This window comes from Rutilus rutilus (assembly GCF_951802725.1).
Source record: "Rutilus rutilus genome assembly, chromosome: 2".
NCBI lineage: Eukaryota > Metazoa > Chordata > Actinopteri > Cypriniformes > Leuciscidae > Rutilus > Rutilus rutilus.
The window spans coordinates 2,718,098-2,732,267 of NC_140210.1; the positions used below are offsets into that span (position 1 = coordinate 2,718,098).

At 38.6% G+C, this 14,170-nt stretch overlaps 2 protein-coding genes and 1 long non-coding RNA gene across 4 annotated transcripts in view; all 3 read right to left on the minus strand.

Moving 5' to 3' along the window:
* Positions 1 to 14,170, minus strand: part of LOC311285512 (CD48 antigen-like) — a 236,431-nt gene that overhangs the window by 105,357 nt on the left and 116,904 nt on the right. The gene's annotated exons all lie outside the window — the stretch shown is intronic.
* Positions 6,750 to 7,505, minus strand: LOC311285739. The gene is made up of 2 exons (XR_014626408.1): positions 7,406 to 7,505; positions 6,750 to 7,094 (listed from the first exon to the last, which is right to left on the minus strand). It is a non-coding gene; the product is annotated as an uncharacterized lncRNA (long non-coding RNA).
* Positions 10,437 to 12,240, minus strand: LOC311285658 (extracellular superoxide dismutase [Cu-Zn]-like). 2 transcript variants are annotated; one of them, XM_084401430.1, is made up of 2 exons: positions 12,047 to 12,240; positions 10,437 to 11,129 (listed from the first exon to the last, which is right to left on the minus strand). In XM_084401430.1, exon 2 carries the CDS (start codon positions 11,112 to 11,114, stop codon positions 10,458 to 10,460), a length of 657 nt encoding a protein of 218 aa, XP_084257556.1. In that variant the 5' UTR covers positions 11,115 to 11,129; positions 12,047 to 12,240; the 3' UTR covers positions 10,437 to 10,457. The 2 variants fall into 2 exon arrangements, with proteins under 2 accessions (XP_084257556.1, XP_084257555.1); XM_084401429.1 differs by having other exon boundaries at positions 12,042 to 12,240.

The window sequence follows — 14,170 nt, forward strand, 5'->3', positions numbered from 1 at the left end:
CCTCGAACAAGTTAAGGCACCAGGAGATGAACCCGGTTCCCTTTTCCAGATCATAGAAATGCTCCTGTGAAAAAGACGACAACACTTTTTGCAAAATCTGAATAGTCATTACATTACATAAATAAATAGAAACTGTTATTACATGCCACAAAAAAGGAGCATATAACTTCATGTCAAACATGATTGTGTTTCAAATACACCTATACAAAAGATTCTTACATACTGTAGGCCTTTGTTGAAAACGGGTCTCTCAGGTTAGGAAAGAGAGAAATAATGCCCAAAGCATAAGTTTCCTGCTGTTCGCGGGTGGGGATATATATATATGGTTAATGGTAACTTAACTTTGTTGTCTACATCAATTGACACATCTGTGTGTATTTCTTGCATTTGTGCATTGAAGTCTTACCCATGAATCTCTGTCATGTGACAGTCAACAATATTAACAAGCTGACGTCTGGTGCGATGCTTTAAAGTTTTAGTTGTCTGGTATTCGTCAAGCACTTCTTCACCACCAGATTTTTTTTTTCCCAGTGCATCTTGGACAGTCTGATTAAACATGACCACAATACAGATGAACACGTGAAGACTAATAAAATGGTGAAAATTATTATATGGACAAGTTAACCATAATGAAAAACATGCATACATACTCGTTTTGCCTTTACAGCGTCCATGTTAAAACTGTTGCTGACCATTGCTGTTTGATTTTGCACTGCTCTCTCTGACTCTTCATGGTCAGTTGCAGAGTGTGAAAGTGTCAGTGCATGTGCTGGGGGTTGAGGATCTTGTGGGTGAAAACTCTTGACAGAGAAAAGCAAAACATCATTTTAATGTTTTCTCTAAAGGTACTCAATCAAACACGGCTTTGTCTAAATGTTTTTTTTACTTCTGAAGCAAGAATTTTCCATCACAAATCAAATTAAAGGGTTAGTTTAACAAAAATAAAAACTGTCATTAATCACCCTCATTACTTCCAAACCCATTAGACCTCCATATATCTCCGGAAAGACAGATTGAGATATCTTGATGAAATCAGAGCTTTCTGAACCATTCATAGGCAGCAACATCATTGCAACTTCAAGGCATAGTGCTGCGCTGTCTTTACTATGTGGATAGTAGGGCTGCACGATATGAGGAAAAGCTGCGATGTGCGATAACATTGTTTAATATTGCGATGACGATATGACTTGCGATAAATATTCAAATGTGAATGTTAGCTATACTGTTCCCATGTCTTAGTGCTTTAGATTCTTTGCGTGATAGGTCAAGCGTTTATTACCTGCCTGGTTCAGATTACATGATTTTAGCGCAATTTTGACATGATCCGTTTGACGTAGGGTGTCGTGGGGATTCGTAAACTACAACGGGCGCCGGGACGCAAGATTCGATCGTTTCATCTTGTATCTATGAAGTGTGTCATAGTGGGCGACAACCTACACGAGAGTGTGAGCAATAGTGAGTGTGTGTGTGCGCGCGCGAGTGAGTGAGTGGGTGTGTGTGTGTGCGCGAGTGAGCGTGTGTGTGTGTGCGTGCGAGTGAATGTTTGCGAATGAATGTGTGCATGTGACGGCACGCGATGACTGGTCGGAAAGCAACTTGTAGTCTAACATGTTTCTTGTCCACGACATGTCAAGATCAAAAATCGTGTAATCTGACACAGTGACTATCATAACAGACACAAAAATCTTGTAATCTGAACCAGGCATTATTCATCGTGTCAGGCTGTCTGTTGCGATGTGTTCATCGCGCGAGTTCATAACGCGATGACGATGAAAATTCAATGTATCGTTCAGCCCTAGTGGATAGCGACTATTTTAACAATGCATTTACTACCTTTCTGGGCCTTAAAGGTGGTAATTACGTTGCTGCCCATGGATGGTTCAGAAAGCTCTTGGATTTCATCAAAAATGTCTTTATTTGTGTTCTGAAGATTAACGAAGGTCTTACGGGTTTGGAACGACATGAGGGTGAGTAATTACTAACATTTTCATTTTTGGGTGAACTAACACTTTAAAATAAAATAGTAAAAATAAGGATACACCCTTGTAAGTTCTCATTCTCATGCTCTTAACTGAAAAGTCATTTTAACAATAGCATGAAATATAACTTACTAAGAATGAACAACACTTCTACAGCATTTGTTAATTTTAATCTCAACATTTGCTAATACAGTATACAAAATATTTTTTTTATCTGTTAACATGAATGCACTATGAACTAAAATGAACAAACACAGTTCTACTTTTATTAACTAATACTAAAGTTAATGTTAGTTAACACAATGTTAACAAATGAGACCTTATTGTAAAGTGTTAATATACCTCAAGCATATTGCTATACGACTAAGTACATTTCTAAGAAGTAGAACAAGCTTCTTAACTTACCTTCATTGAGAAAATCTTGTAACGTACAATCACTGAGCAATTTCACAAATTTCTTTACACCTTGATGATACTGAACTTTAACCAGCATGATGAAAGCTGTTGGTCAAGAAAGATGCAGATTATGACGTTGTTAATATTAAAGCAGTTCAAGCGAGCCGCTGTTGTAAGAAGCTCCATTTGTCACCCCACAAATGTTACATTAAGTGTAAGTGAAATCGCGGCAAATTAATTCGTATCTACTATCATCAGGGGTGGATTAAGGTGGTCAGGGGCCCCTAGGCTGCTCTTTGTGTGAGGCCCCCCCTAAAAATGTATTTAGTGCCATACATGGTCCACATGCAACTACGATGAACTGGCATACACACATTGAGAGAGCCAACGCTACAGTGTTTCCTTTACATTCCTTCAAGTGGTGGCCAATTCACATCTACCCAATCACCTGCTTGTTTGTTTTTTGTTTTTTGTTTTTTTCTTATGGGCCAATTAGGTTTTTTTTTTTTTTTTCGCGGCGCGGTTAATAGTTTTGTTACGTTCGTGAACGAATCATTCTTTTTGAACGAATCCTTTAGGTGAACGAACCGTTCTCGTTCACGTAATCCATTGACTCATATTTCTCGTTCACTGAAATGTGAAATCCCTCCCTCCACAGCAGCGCGGCGCTATTAGCAGCGCATGCGCAGCTCAGTGAACCGGTGTTTTCAACCTGTCAAAGAATGAACCTCGAGCCAATAGCCTTCGAGTATGAGATGTGACGAAGCATGTGATTTGTTGGATGCAGTGAACGAATACGCCCTTCACTGACTGTGACCGAGTTGCTTTTGAGTCTGAACCGTTTACTGTCTATGGTCTGAACGAGAGAGAGATCTTATCGTTTGTGAACGAACGAACTGGTACATGTCGTTCATGAACGAAAATAACCAGTTGTTTGAACGATAATGATGGCGAACCAATAGAGCTAGGTTTGTGTAGTTAGCATGTTTGCATCAAAGAAAGAAATTTACACTTTACCATTGTAATGAAAACAGGTTAATAACGCAAGCTAATGGTTAAATATAACAACGAACTTAACTTAGTTTTGTGGTTTTTTGCACTTTGAACAATTTACTTGACTACTTGTGTTCATTTTGTATGATCAAAAATGAATTCATTACGTTTTATTCATGTCATATGCACTTCTCTAAAAACTAAAACAAACCAAAAAAATATGACAGTATTGGTTAGGTTAGGTCTCATTTGCGTAACGTCAGCAAATAGCATTTCGGGCTGTGAAGGGGCATATGTAGTCTATTTGGTTGGATCTACTGAACGAATATGCCTTTCACTGACTGAGATCGCTCTGTTTTGAGTCTGAACGAGAGAGAGAGATCTCGTTCGTGAACGAATTGAACTAACTGGTACTTTCGTTCGTGACTGAGAGTAGGCTACTGGGTAGATCGGTCGTTTAGCATGTGATTCAATCTCATTCAAAGCGCAGTTATAGGTGGGCACATATAATTGTTTATATTCATATTCAACATACAGAACATCAACGTTTAATATAATCCCAGATTTATGAATGTGTCTGTCTGACTAAATTAAAATGTTAATTATGCAAGAAAGCCTTGGTTTGGTCATCTGAACCACTTATTTAGACTTATGTTATTAATTTAGTAAATAAGGCACACATTTTAACAAAGCCAAATCACTTTTTTTTTTTTTACAAGTAAATATGTTCGTTTAAACATAGCATAAAATACACTCTTTTTCGCCACCTGCTGCAGTATATATGTAATATAAAGAAATTATCACTGAACGAATCAGTGAACGAATCTGAACGAATCATTTTGGTGAACGAACTGAAAATGAACGAGTCTCTGGAAAGAATCAAAATTTCCACCACTAGTGGCTAATTCGTACGAATTCGTACGACCTCACTCATACGAATTTGTACGATTTGTCTAAACCCACGTGATGGGTAGGTTTAGGGGCGGGGTCAGGGGTAGGTCTGACCCCATGAATTCATACGAATTGGGCAATTCGTAAAATATGTACAATTTAGCAAAAATCGTACGAATTCGTACGAGTGTGGTCGTATGAATTCGTACGAATTAGCCACCTCGTAGAATTCGTACGAATTGCCGTGAGATCAGGCTGGCCTAGGCCCACTCACTTTTCAACAGGCCCACCCAAAACTATTCGTCTTCAAAAAAAAATAAACTTTTAATATATTCTAATTTTGTCAAGAATTATAAAAAATCGTCAATTAGCTCATAATTTGTGCTAAAATAGTCTAAATGTTTAGTTTTAAGAACAATTTTAAAAAGCTGGTTATGTCCATTTTGATGTTTCTGTGCAAGTTCAGCAGACAGTGAGGTTCGGGTTTGTTCCGATCAGAGCTCGTGAGCGGAGAGCGCATTTTTGAATATTCCGCTCCGCTCACTCATTCCGTAGGGTCGCTCGCTCAACCCAGAAGAATGGCCTGCTGCCTGGCTCGAAAACGGAGATTACAATCAAGCTGCTATTAGCTCGATTAGCTGCTATTTGAAAAATGGCGGTCACAAGTTTCTGTTCGTCTTGTTGGTCACGGTAACCCCGCTCCCAGCCCCTGACGCAAGCAGTTCTTACTTCTAGACCAGCAATGTTTTGGTGCTACTTAAGAACCACTTTTCCTGGTTCAGAGCTGGTGCTTTGGGTGTCGAAAAACAAAGAACCCATTTGAAACTAGGCTCTAGCTCTGAACCAGCACCAGCACTGCCTTGGTGGAAAAGGGTTAACAAGTCAGTTTATTTGGCGAATTAAACTTGTGAGATAACGCAGTGCTGTTTCACTTGGTCTACACTATCACACTAAACTGCATTTGAGTGTGTTGAAAGTTATAATGTTATTCTATGCGTTTGTTTGTCTGTATGAGACTAGCAGTAAGCTAGATGAACATTAGAATAACATACTGATCATATTCTAACATTTCATCATGTTGAGCTATATGACATTGATTAGTTTTATGTACATTTGCTCAACTGTCTAATAAAGTACATGCAAGACGCCTCTGTCAAGACGAAGTTTGTGGCATCTCGAAAACACCACGCCGATATTGATCCTCGTTTTAGTTCTCCTTTTGTCCCAAAGTCTGCTTGCCATGGTCCATAATGTTTGAACGAAACAACTCCATGAGCGTGCCGCTAGCCATGGTTACTATGGCAGTACGAGCGGAAACCAGGGATAACGCGGATATTACGTCATTGAGAGGCAACAAGTGAACATGGACGAGCCATTATTAGACGTTCAAGCACGAAGTGCTCAAACTTTTGAACTTTTGCATTTGGATGGCTATAATAGGGTCATTTAGAAAATGGGCGTGGCAAAAGTCACTCGAAAGCCTATAAATCCTAAACGAAAACTCAGAACTTAACGAAAATTGGTGAGCATATGTGAAATAACACTGTAAACAAGCATGCACAATTTTATGGAGATCAGACCATAGGTGGCACTATAACTGTTAAAAAAGCTTTGAAAACCATATATTTCCTATGTTAAATTGGCTGGAAATGGTCTTTTCCATGTATGATGTCGTGGTTAAATGGTTGCCAAATAAAACTTAATGTCTTTTTATGCATTTGTGCTTAAAGGCCTTAAATGCTAGAACCCCGATAAATGCTGCTTGCAGCTTTAATTTAAAATTGGAATTTCTCTGAAATTAAAAATCTTTGGGAACTTTTGGGATACTGGAAGTACACAACTGCAGGAAATATATCACACTTTGCAAGTGATTTTTGGTTATTTTATTACAAAAATCTTACATATTGTAGATTTAAACACCTTACAAGAAAACCAGAAATTTTTTTTTTTTGCATTTTGATTCCCTGTTAACTGTAGTAACAAACTGTCAGAATAATATACCCATTTGTTGACATTTAGCGAGAAACCTTATAATTTAGAAAATAAAATCTTATGTCAGAGGTTATGTCTACCTTGAACAATAAGGGTGTCCTCCCTTGAGATGTAGCCACACCCTCCAGTGTCATATTACGTCAACCAAAACCATTGTATCATTTAAAGAAATAGTGCATCTTTAATTAAAGGCCATTGTCATGCTCTTAAAGTGTTAACCCATTGTGCACAGTAAATCAAACTAAACGGCCCACTTTGCCTGCATTCACCCTACAATTATTTTTAAGAGTGCATTTACTATTGGAAGCTATGGCCAAAAAGCCTCTGAAAAGACCAAGAAAAAAACAACAACATGGGAATGTTCATGTTATGAAATATAGTTTAATGTAGGACACATACAAAGAATACACAAGGAAAATCATGATTATCCTATTTGAATCTGCCCTTCCACCATATCCGACTCCCTCATCTTTGACTCTCAGTGCCTTCCTCCACATATTTTCTTGGGGGGAACTTCAGTCTTCTGCCACAGACTTGGAGTAGTAATACCAATCACACCGAGAGCAATTATCTCTCCAGCATTCCCACTGAGTTTACTCTCCTCATCTGAACCCATTCCCAGATCATCCTCCTTCTCATGAACCACCACTGCTCGTCCCAGAATGGAATAAGGCCCAAAGAGCTTGGCGTCTGGAAGCGTCAGGAACTGCCTTATAACTCCTTTCTCGGAAGCAAAGTTGCCCAGGTCTCCAGGATGATGAGGGTGGTCAACGCCATTTGGATTATAATGAGGACCAACAGTGATGCAGCCTTGACTGAGGTCTCCATACCAGTACATGTACACTTAAAAAAAAAAAAAAAAGTAATGCCAAACTAAGAGTTTTATTTTAAAAGTACTATGTTTTAAAAATATTTTTGTTATGCTTTAAAGTACACTTAATTTGATCTGTTGTAGCCTATATGTTATTCAATATTAAATATAAAGTTACAATTTTCTGATTCTGATATTTTTCACAAGGACAGGTAAAATAAAAGACAATATCTATACTTTTGCTTAAACTAACTTTTTTTAGTTGTACTTAAGTCAGTTGATGGAGAAAATGGAATAAAAAAAACAAAAAAAAAACAAGCCTAAAACAGCAAAGGTGCATTACCGTACAGCTGAGAAGTTGTCCTCAATCCGTGTGGAACCTGAATATTGAAGCCACAAAAATACTACAACGCTTAATCCGTGTGCAGTCCTGACCTGGGGTTGAGAGACTGTTCCTTTTGGCTGCTCTTATAGGAACTCATGTTGAGCTACAAGTTAACCATGATAGTCTGTTAGTCACTAATTAAGTTCACCTGTGTTTCATTTAGCTCCCTTTGTTTGCCTGTTTATATATAGCACTCAGTTTATTCAGTTCTTTGTCATGCATTGCACAATGTGTTCTCCAGTGTTTTGTTTTTATTAAAAGAAGTACTGCTATAGTTTTTTTATGATCACTATGACAGATTTTTCAATACTTTTGACAATTTTCCAAAACTCTTAACACAGTTAGCACTACATCCGTCTATGTAAGCTATACTATTAACACATTTCTTGTTGCTTTAACACAAAATGCATACAATTAACACAAATTTAAAATGCTTGAACTTCTTTTACACACATCTCAAACAAGACCAAAACAATGGATTTTTACTGCCAAATTTACCAATGCTTTAACACTGTATGTCAGAACAGATAACACCATGTTCTAAACCTAACAGGCTAAAGTCAAGGTAAACAGCTGTTTATATTGTGAATTGAAACACAAATATAGCCCCTGTATTTTATCCTATTGTTACTGAGAAACAGCTGATTGAGTTATGCAATAATATAAATCACAGCTGATTCCCATCTAGGAAACACACTCAGGTGTTGAGGTTCTTTCAATCGCATGACCATCTGGTATACTGTAACCGTACATTCTATAAAGCACTCTGAGATGGGTCTTTTTTTATTGAATTTCTGCAGCAAAAGACCTATAGTAAACCCAACAAAACAAAAATGTAGAGAGGCTTCAAAAGAAACTGCAGTGCAAAACACAATCTATGATCAATACAATATACTGTCTGTTGTATAAGGGCATACCTGACACATATACAATAATGCAGTTTCTGTAATTCCATCTGATGTTAGTGTTTTTATGACATTGTGCTATGATTGACTAAATCTTCCTGTTGGACGGCTGTGTTACATATGTTAGTGTTTTGAAAAATGATTTGATTTTGAGACATGTTTGCAGTGTTTTGGTAGGCATAGTGTATTATTGTATTTAGAAAATTAGTGTTGGAGTTTAGTTTACAGTGTGTGATTTTGAGCATGAAATTAACTGTTTTGCCAATTGTGAGTTGTAGATGTGTTGGTGCGTTAAGAGTTTAGGAAAGTTGTTAAAAGTATTGAAAAAATTGTCATAGCGATTGTAAAAAACTGTAATACCATCTATATTAGGGCACAGTGCATTGCAAACATTTTTGAAATCGTGCTTAATGTTTTCTAAACAAGTATTTATTTCCAGTTGAATTTTCTGATTTCCCATGGGCCCCCCCTCACTGGTTCTTGGTCCCCCCTGTGCCCCCCCGTATTTGGAATGGAATTAAATAACAAGTACTTGTTGTCACTGTCTTATTTTCATATAAGAGCAACAGAACTTGAAATACACCCAGTTTATTAGCAACAATGTGCACGAGCGTGAATCCCGCGATATCCATCTTTGATCTCGCAGGTGTCAGATCCACTACGAGAAGAGAGATCTGTCCGGCTTGCCTGCGCTTTTTTCACTCCTCCCCTCACTGCAGTCGCATACTATGCATACATTTCAGGCAAGGCGCCTCTCAAACAAGCCTATTTAAAGAAATAGTGCATCTTTAATTAAAGGCCATTGTCATGCTCTTAAAGTGTTAACCCATTGTGCACAGTAAATCAAACTAAACGGCCCACTTTGCCTGCATTCACCCTACATTAGGGTGACCAACCATCCTGTTTTCCCAGGACATGTCCTGTTTTCACGTCCTGTCCTGGCCGTCCTGTCTGTTTTTTGTAAAGTGGTGAAAATGTCCTGGTTTTCATTGGGCCATTAAGCGTGTACTTTAAATACATGCTTGCCTTTGCACACAAAACATATGAAACCGACTTCGGCTTCGCCCCGTCTTGTTATAATCAGCGCGTTCCTCAAATTCAATCCGCAGCGGCAAGCAGAGCGCACGTCAGAATACAGAGGCCTATGTGTGTGTGTTCGTGTGTTCACTGTTCATCTCAGCCTCATTGGTCTGTCACACTGCTCGTCAATATCAGAATATTTGAAATGACCAATCAATCAAAGTAGGCGGACTTCACGTTCACAGACACAGAATTTCAATTTTAGCAGCGTGACTTGACCAGGACTCGACGGTCGACGCTTCAGTTTATATGCAAGTAGCTAACAGCGTTAAAAAAAAGCCCAAATGTAAATTCACAGATGATTTACAGAGAAAATTCCCGTGTTTTCGTTTCGGTCAGGATCCGTGTAAAGCAGAATGCTTGAACTGCAAAGCTGGCACGTAGGCTACGTGTCAGTGTCAAATAAAGGTGCTAGCGATCTAGATGCCCACATAAAGAAATTATAGGCTACAAGAGAACATCAGGAGGATTGTATTTTTTTTTTTTTTTATATACTGAAATAGTATAGTAGATTTTTTATTTTAGTGGTAGATTTTTAACCTATGACCATGAAAAGAAATAGTGTCATGTAAAAGGTGTTAAAAGCTAAACTTTTTTTTTTAATAGTAGGCCTATTCTATTGTTTCGGTCCAAACATTGAATGGAAAGGATGTATTACTTTATGCATTAAAGTACAATAACAGTTGCAAGGTTGTGAATGCATTTGTCAAGTATTTTTTTTATGCATTCACCCCAACCACGCCCCCAACCCCTTAACCACGCCCCCATCCATCAACCACACCCCCATCCTGTTTTCTGAAAACTAAAATATGGTCACCCTACCCTACATTTATTTTTAAGAGTGCATTTACTATTGGAAGCTATGGCCAAAAAGCCTCTGAAAAGACCAAGAAAAAAACATGGGAGTGTTCATGTTATGAAATATACTTTAATGTAGGACACATACAAAGAATACACAAGGAAAATCATGATTATCCTATTTGAATCTGCCCTTCCACCATATCCGACTCCCTCATCTTTGACTCTCAGTGCCTTCCTCCACATATTTTCTTGGGGGCCACTTCAGTCTTCTGCCACAGACTTGGAGTAGTAATACCAATCACACCGAGAGCAATTATCTCTCCAGCATTCCCACTGAGTTTACTCTCCTCATCTGAACCCATTCCCAGATCATCCTCCTTCTCATGAACCACCACCGCACGTCCCAGAATGGAATAAGGCCCAAAGAGCTTGGCGTCTGGAAGCGTCAGGAACTGCCTTATAACTCCTTTCTCGGAAGCAAAGTTGCCCAGGTCTCCAGGATGATGAGGGTGGTCAACGCCGTTTGGATTATAATGAGGACCAACAGTGATGCAGCCTTGACTGAGGTCTCCATACTGATGGATGTGCATGGCACGCTCTTGACGATCGACGGCAGGCAAACCACGGAGGTTGATTTTCACTTCTAAATCTCCATTGGGGAAGACCTGCTTGAAGAGGATTTGCCCAAAGATCTTTGGCTGGTTACGTGGCAAATTGGGGCTGGGAGTTACTTCACAAGTGGCATAGATTGTGTTGTCGAACTCCACGACTTCCGGCTGTGGAGCTTCGGCAGGCAAACAAACTGGAGGTTTGTGTAACTCTCCTCCTTGTATATGCAGCACCAGCAATATCAGAGGGAATATTAGGATGATTTTCTCCATGTTGATCTTTAAAGCCTACAATGAAGAGTGGATTCAGTGAAATCATGCCATTTGGTTTAAGAACGTAATATTTTTGATAAAAGGTCAAAAAGGCTTTGTTGCAGGGAGCTTTGAGAATGGAAGTTGCATTAGGTAAAATAGCACAACCAGATTAGTTTGCAACAGAAAACCATACAAGAACCCAGACAGCAACCAGATCTGGCCCACATCTGGGCCGTGTGTAATCCATGTGTACCAGATGTGGGCCGACACCATGTTGCGGTCTAGAAAACTCTATAATTTTTGAATTGCTATGTACCCTTGTGAAAATAATAAAATAAAAAAAAATCTTGAAAGTACAATAATAATAATAAAAAAACCTGTAGGTCCACTTGCAGATAAGAACACTGATGAATTATAAAAAGCCACTTAAGTGTACACACGTACACTTTCATAAGTGTCGCACCTGCCAGCCAAAGATGTATATCACACTAAAATGAGTAATCACACTAAAACGAGTCCAGGCAAAGGTTCATGGACATGGAAAAGGTCTAGGGAGAAGTGCCCTCTGGTGGCCATGATAGGGCTTCTGCTGGCAGGAGTGACATGAAGTACATGTACACTTAATAAAAAAAAAAAATAATAAAAAAAAAATAATGCCAAACTAAGAGTTTTATTTTAACAGTACATTAGGTTTTAAAAATCTTTTTGTTGTGCTTTAAAGTACACTTAATTTGATCTGTTGTAGCCTACATGTTATTCAATATTAAATATAAAAGTTAAGATTTTCTGATTCTGATATTTTTCACAAGGACAGGTAAAATAAAAGACAATATCTATACTTTTGCTTAAACTAACTTTTTTTAGTTGTACTTAAGTCAGTTGATGGAGAAAATGGAATAAAAAAAACAAAAAAAAAACAAGCCTAAAACAGCAAAGGTGCATTACCGTACAGCTGAAAAGTTGTCCTCAATCCGTGTGGAACCTGAATATTGCAGTCACAAAAATACTACAACGCTTAATCCGTGTGCAGTCCTGACCTGGGGTTGAGAGACTGTTCCTTTTGGCTGCTCTTATAGGAATTCATGTTGAGCTACAAGTTAACCATGATAGTCTGTTAGTCACTAATTAAGTTCACCTGTGTTTCATTTTGCTCCCTTTGTTTGCCTGTTTATATATAGCACTCAGTTTATTCAGTTCTTTGTCATGCATTGCACAACGTGTTCTCCAGTGTTTTGTTTTTATTAAAGCTCCAATATGTAACAATTTTGTAATAAAATTTCCGAAAATAACTTGCACAGTGTGATATATTTCCTCCAGTTGTGTACTTACAATATCTCAAAAGTCTCCAAAGATTTTTTATTTCAGAGAAATTCCGATTTTAAATAACTGGCCGTCCCGGAAAAGAAATGTCGCCTCTTAGTGACGCAATGTCCGCTCTATCCTTTTTTTCCGGAGGGGGGGGACCAAGAACCAGTGAGACAACTACAACAGACAGTATATTGTATTGATCATAGATTGTGTTTTGCACTGCAGTTTCTTTTGAAGCCTCTCTACATTTTTGTTTTGTTGGGTTTACTGTAGATCTTTTGCTGCAGAAATTCAATAAAAAAAGACCCATCTCAGAGTGCTTTATAGAATGTACGGTTACAGTATACCAGATGGTCATGCGATTGAAAGAACCTCAACACCTGAGTGTGTTTCCTAGATGGGAATCAGCTGTGATTTATATTATTGCATAACTCAATCAGCTGTTTCTCAGTAACAATAGGATAAAATACAGGGGCTATATTTGTGTTTCAATTCACAATATAAACAGCTGTTTACCTTGACTTTAGCCTGTTAGGTTTAGAACATGGTGTTATCTGTTCTGACATACAGTGTTAAAGCATTGGTAAATTTGGCAGTAAAAATCCATTGTTTTGGTCTTGTTTGAGCTTGTGTGTAAAAGAAGTTCAAGCATTTTAAATTTGTGTTAATTGTATGCATTTTGTGTTAAAGCAACAAGAAATGTGTTAATAGTATAGCTTACATAGACGGATGTAGTGCTAACTGTGTTAAGAGTTTTGGAAAATTGTTAAAAGTATTGAAAAATCTGTCATAGCGAGCGTAAAAAAACTGTTAATGTGGCACTGCATTTATTGGACCACACAGTTTTGTTCTAATAAATAAAAAACAAAAAAAGACTGTCCTCTATTCATTCTCAACTCCCAACTAACGTTAAGGTCCTTGCACACTAACATACGCTGCGATATTTCAAAATATATACTGTAATTGAGTGTGTATATACCATAAACAGTGACGTGTCGAGGTGTCTCACTCTCCTGTTTGAAAAACGCGGACCAGTGATTCTCTGCTTTGTGAATCGCAAATCAAGCAGTGATTGACAGAGCTCTGATCCAATGGCGTTGGGCATTGTCATGTTGACAGTAAATCTAGCCCAATGATGTTGGGGGGGCACCAGGGGGGGCCAATCATATTCCAGGGGGGGCCGGTGCCACCCCGTGACCCCCCTCTAGACACGCCCCTGAGTATGTCATAAATCAGTAATGCAAGATATCATTGTCACGGTTTATGAATTCACTGTCTCCTTTCGTCTCAACCTGCATTGTGTGTGTGTGTGTGTGTGTGTGTGTGTGTGTGTGTGTGGGTCGCTGATCGCTGCAGCTGATCAGCTAAACCTATTTAGTCCCTCTGTTTTCACCTTGTCTTTGTCAGAGCGTTGTGGATGTTCCCGTGTGTGTTCCTGTCTGTTTCCAGTTCCCTTGTGTTCCCGCTTGTCGCCGTCTCCTGTGTTCATCGTTGTTCCTGCACTTCAGTTTCCACGCCATCCACTTCCTGGTTGCCGGTTCCCGCTCCGTCTCTGTTTCCTATCATCTTCATCATCATCTTCACCATCTATTCACCGGAGAGGATCGGGCTGTTCTCAGCATCCCTGTGCTACCAAGTGCCTTCACTGGACTATCACCCATCATCACTCAACCTGCATCTGACCAACACTCTAAATAAACCTTTATTTGACTTGCACTTCCTTGTATCATTTCCTGACAATCATTTAATAAACTTACTATGGTTAT

What these genes read in the sequence shown, in the direction of transcription:
- LOC311285658 (XM_084401430.1), bottom strand. Translation starts at nt 11,114, where the DNA reads ATGGAGAAAATCATCCTAATATTCCCTCTGATATTGCTGGTGCTGCAT.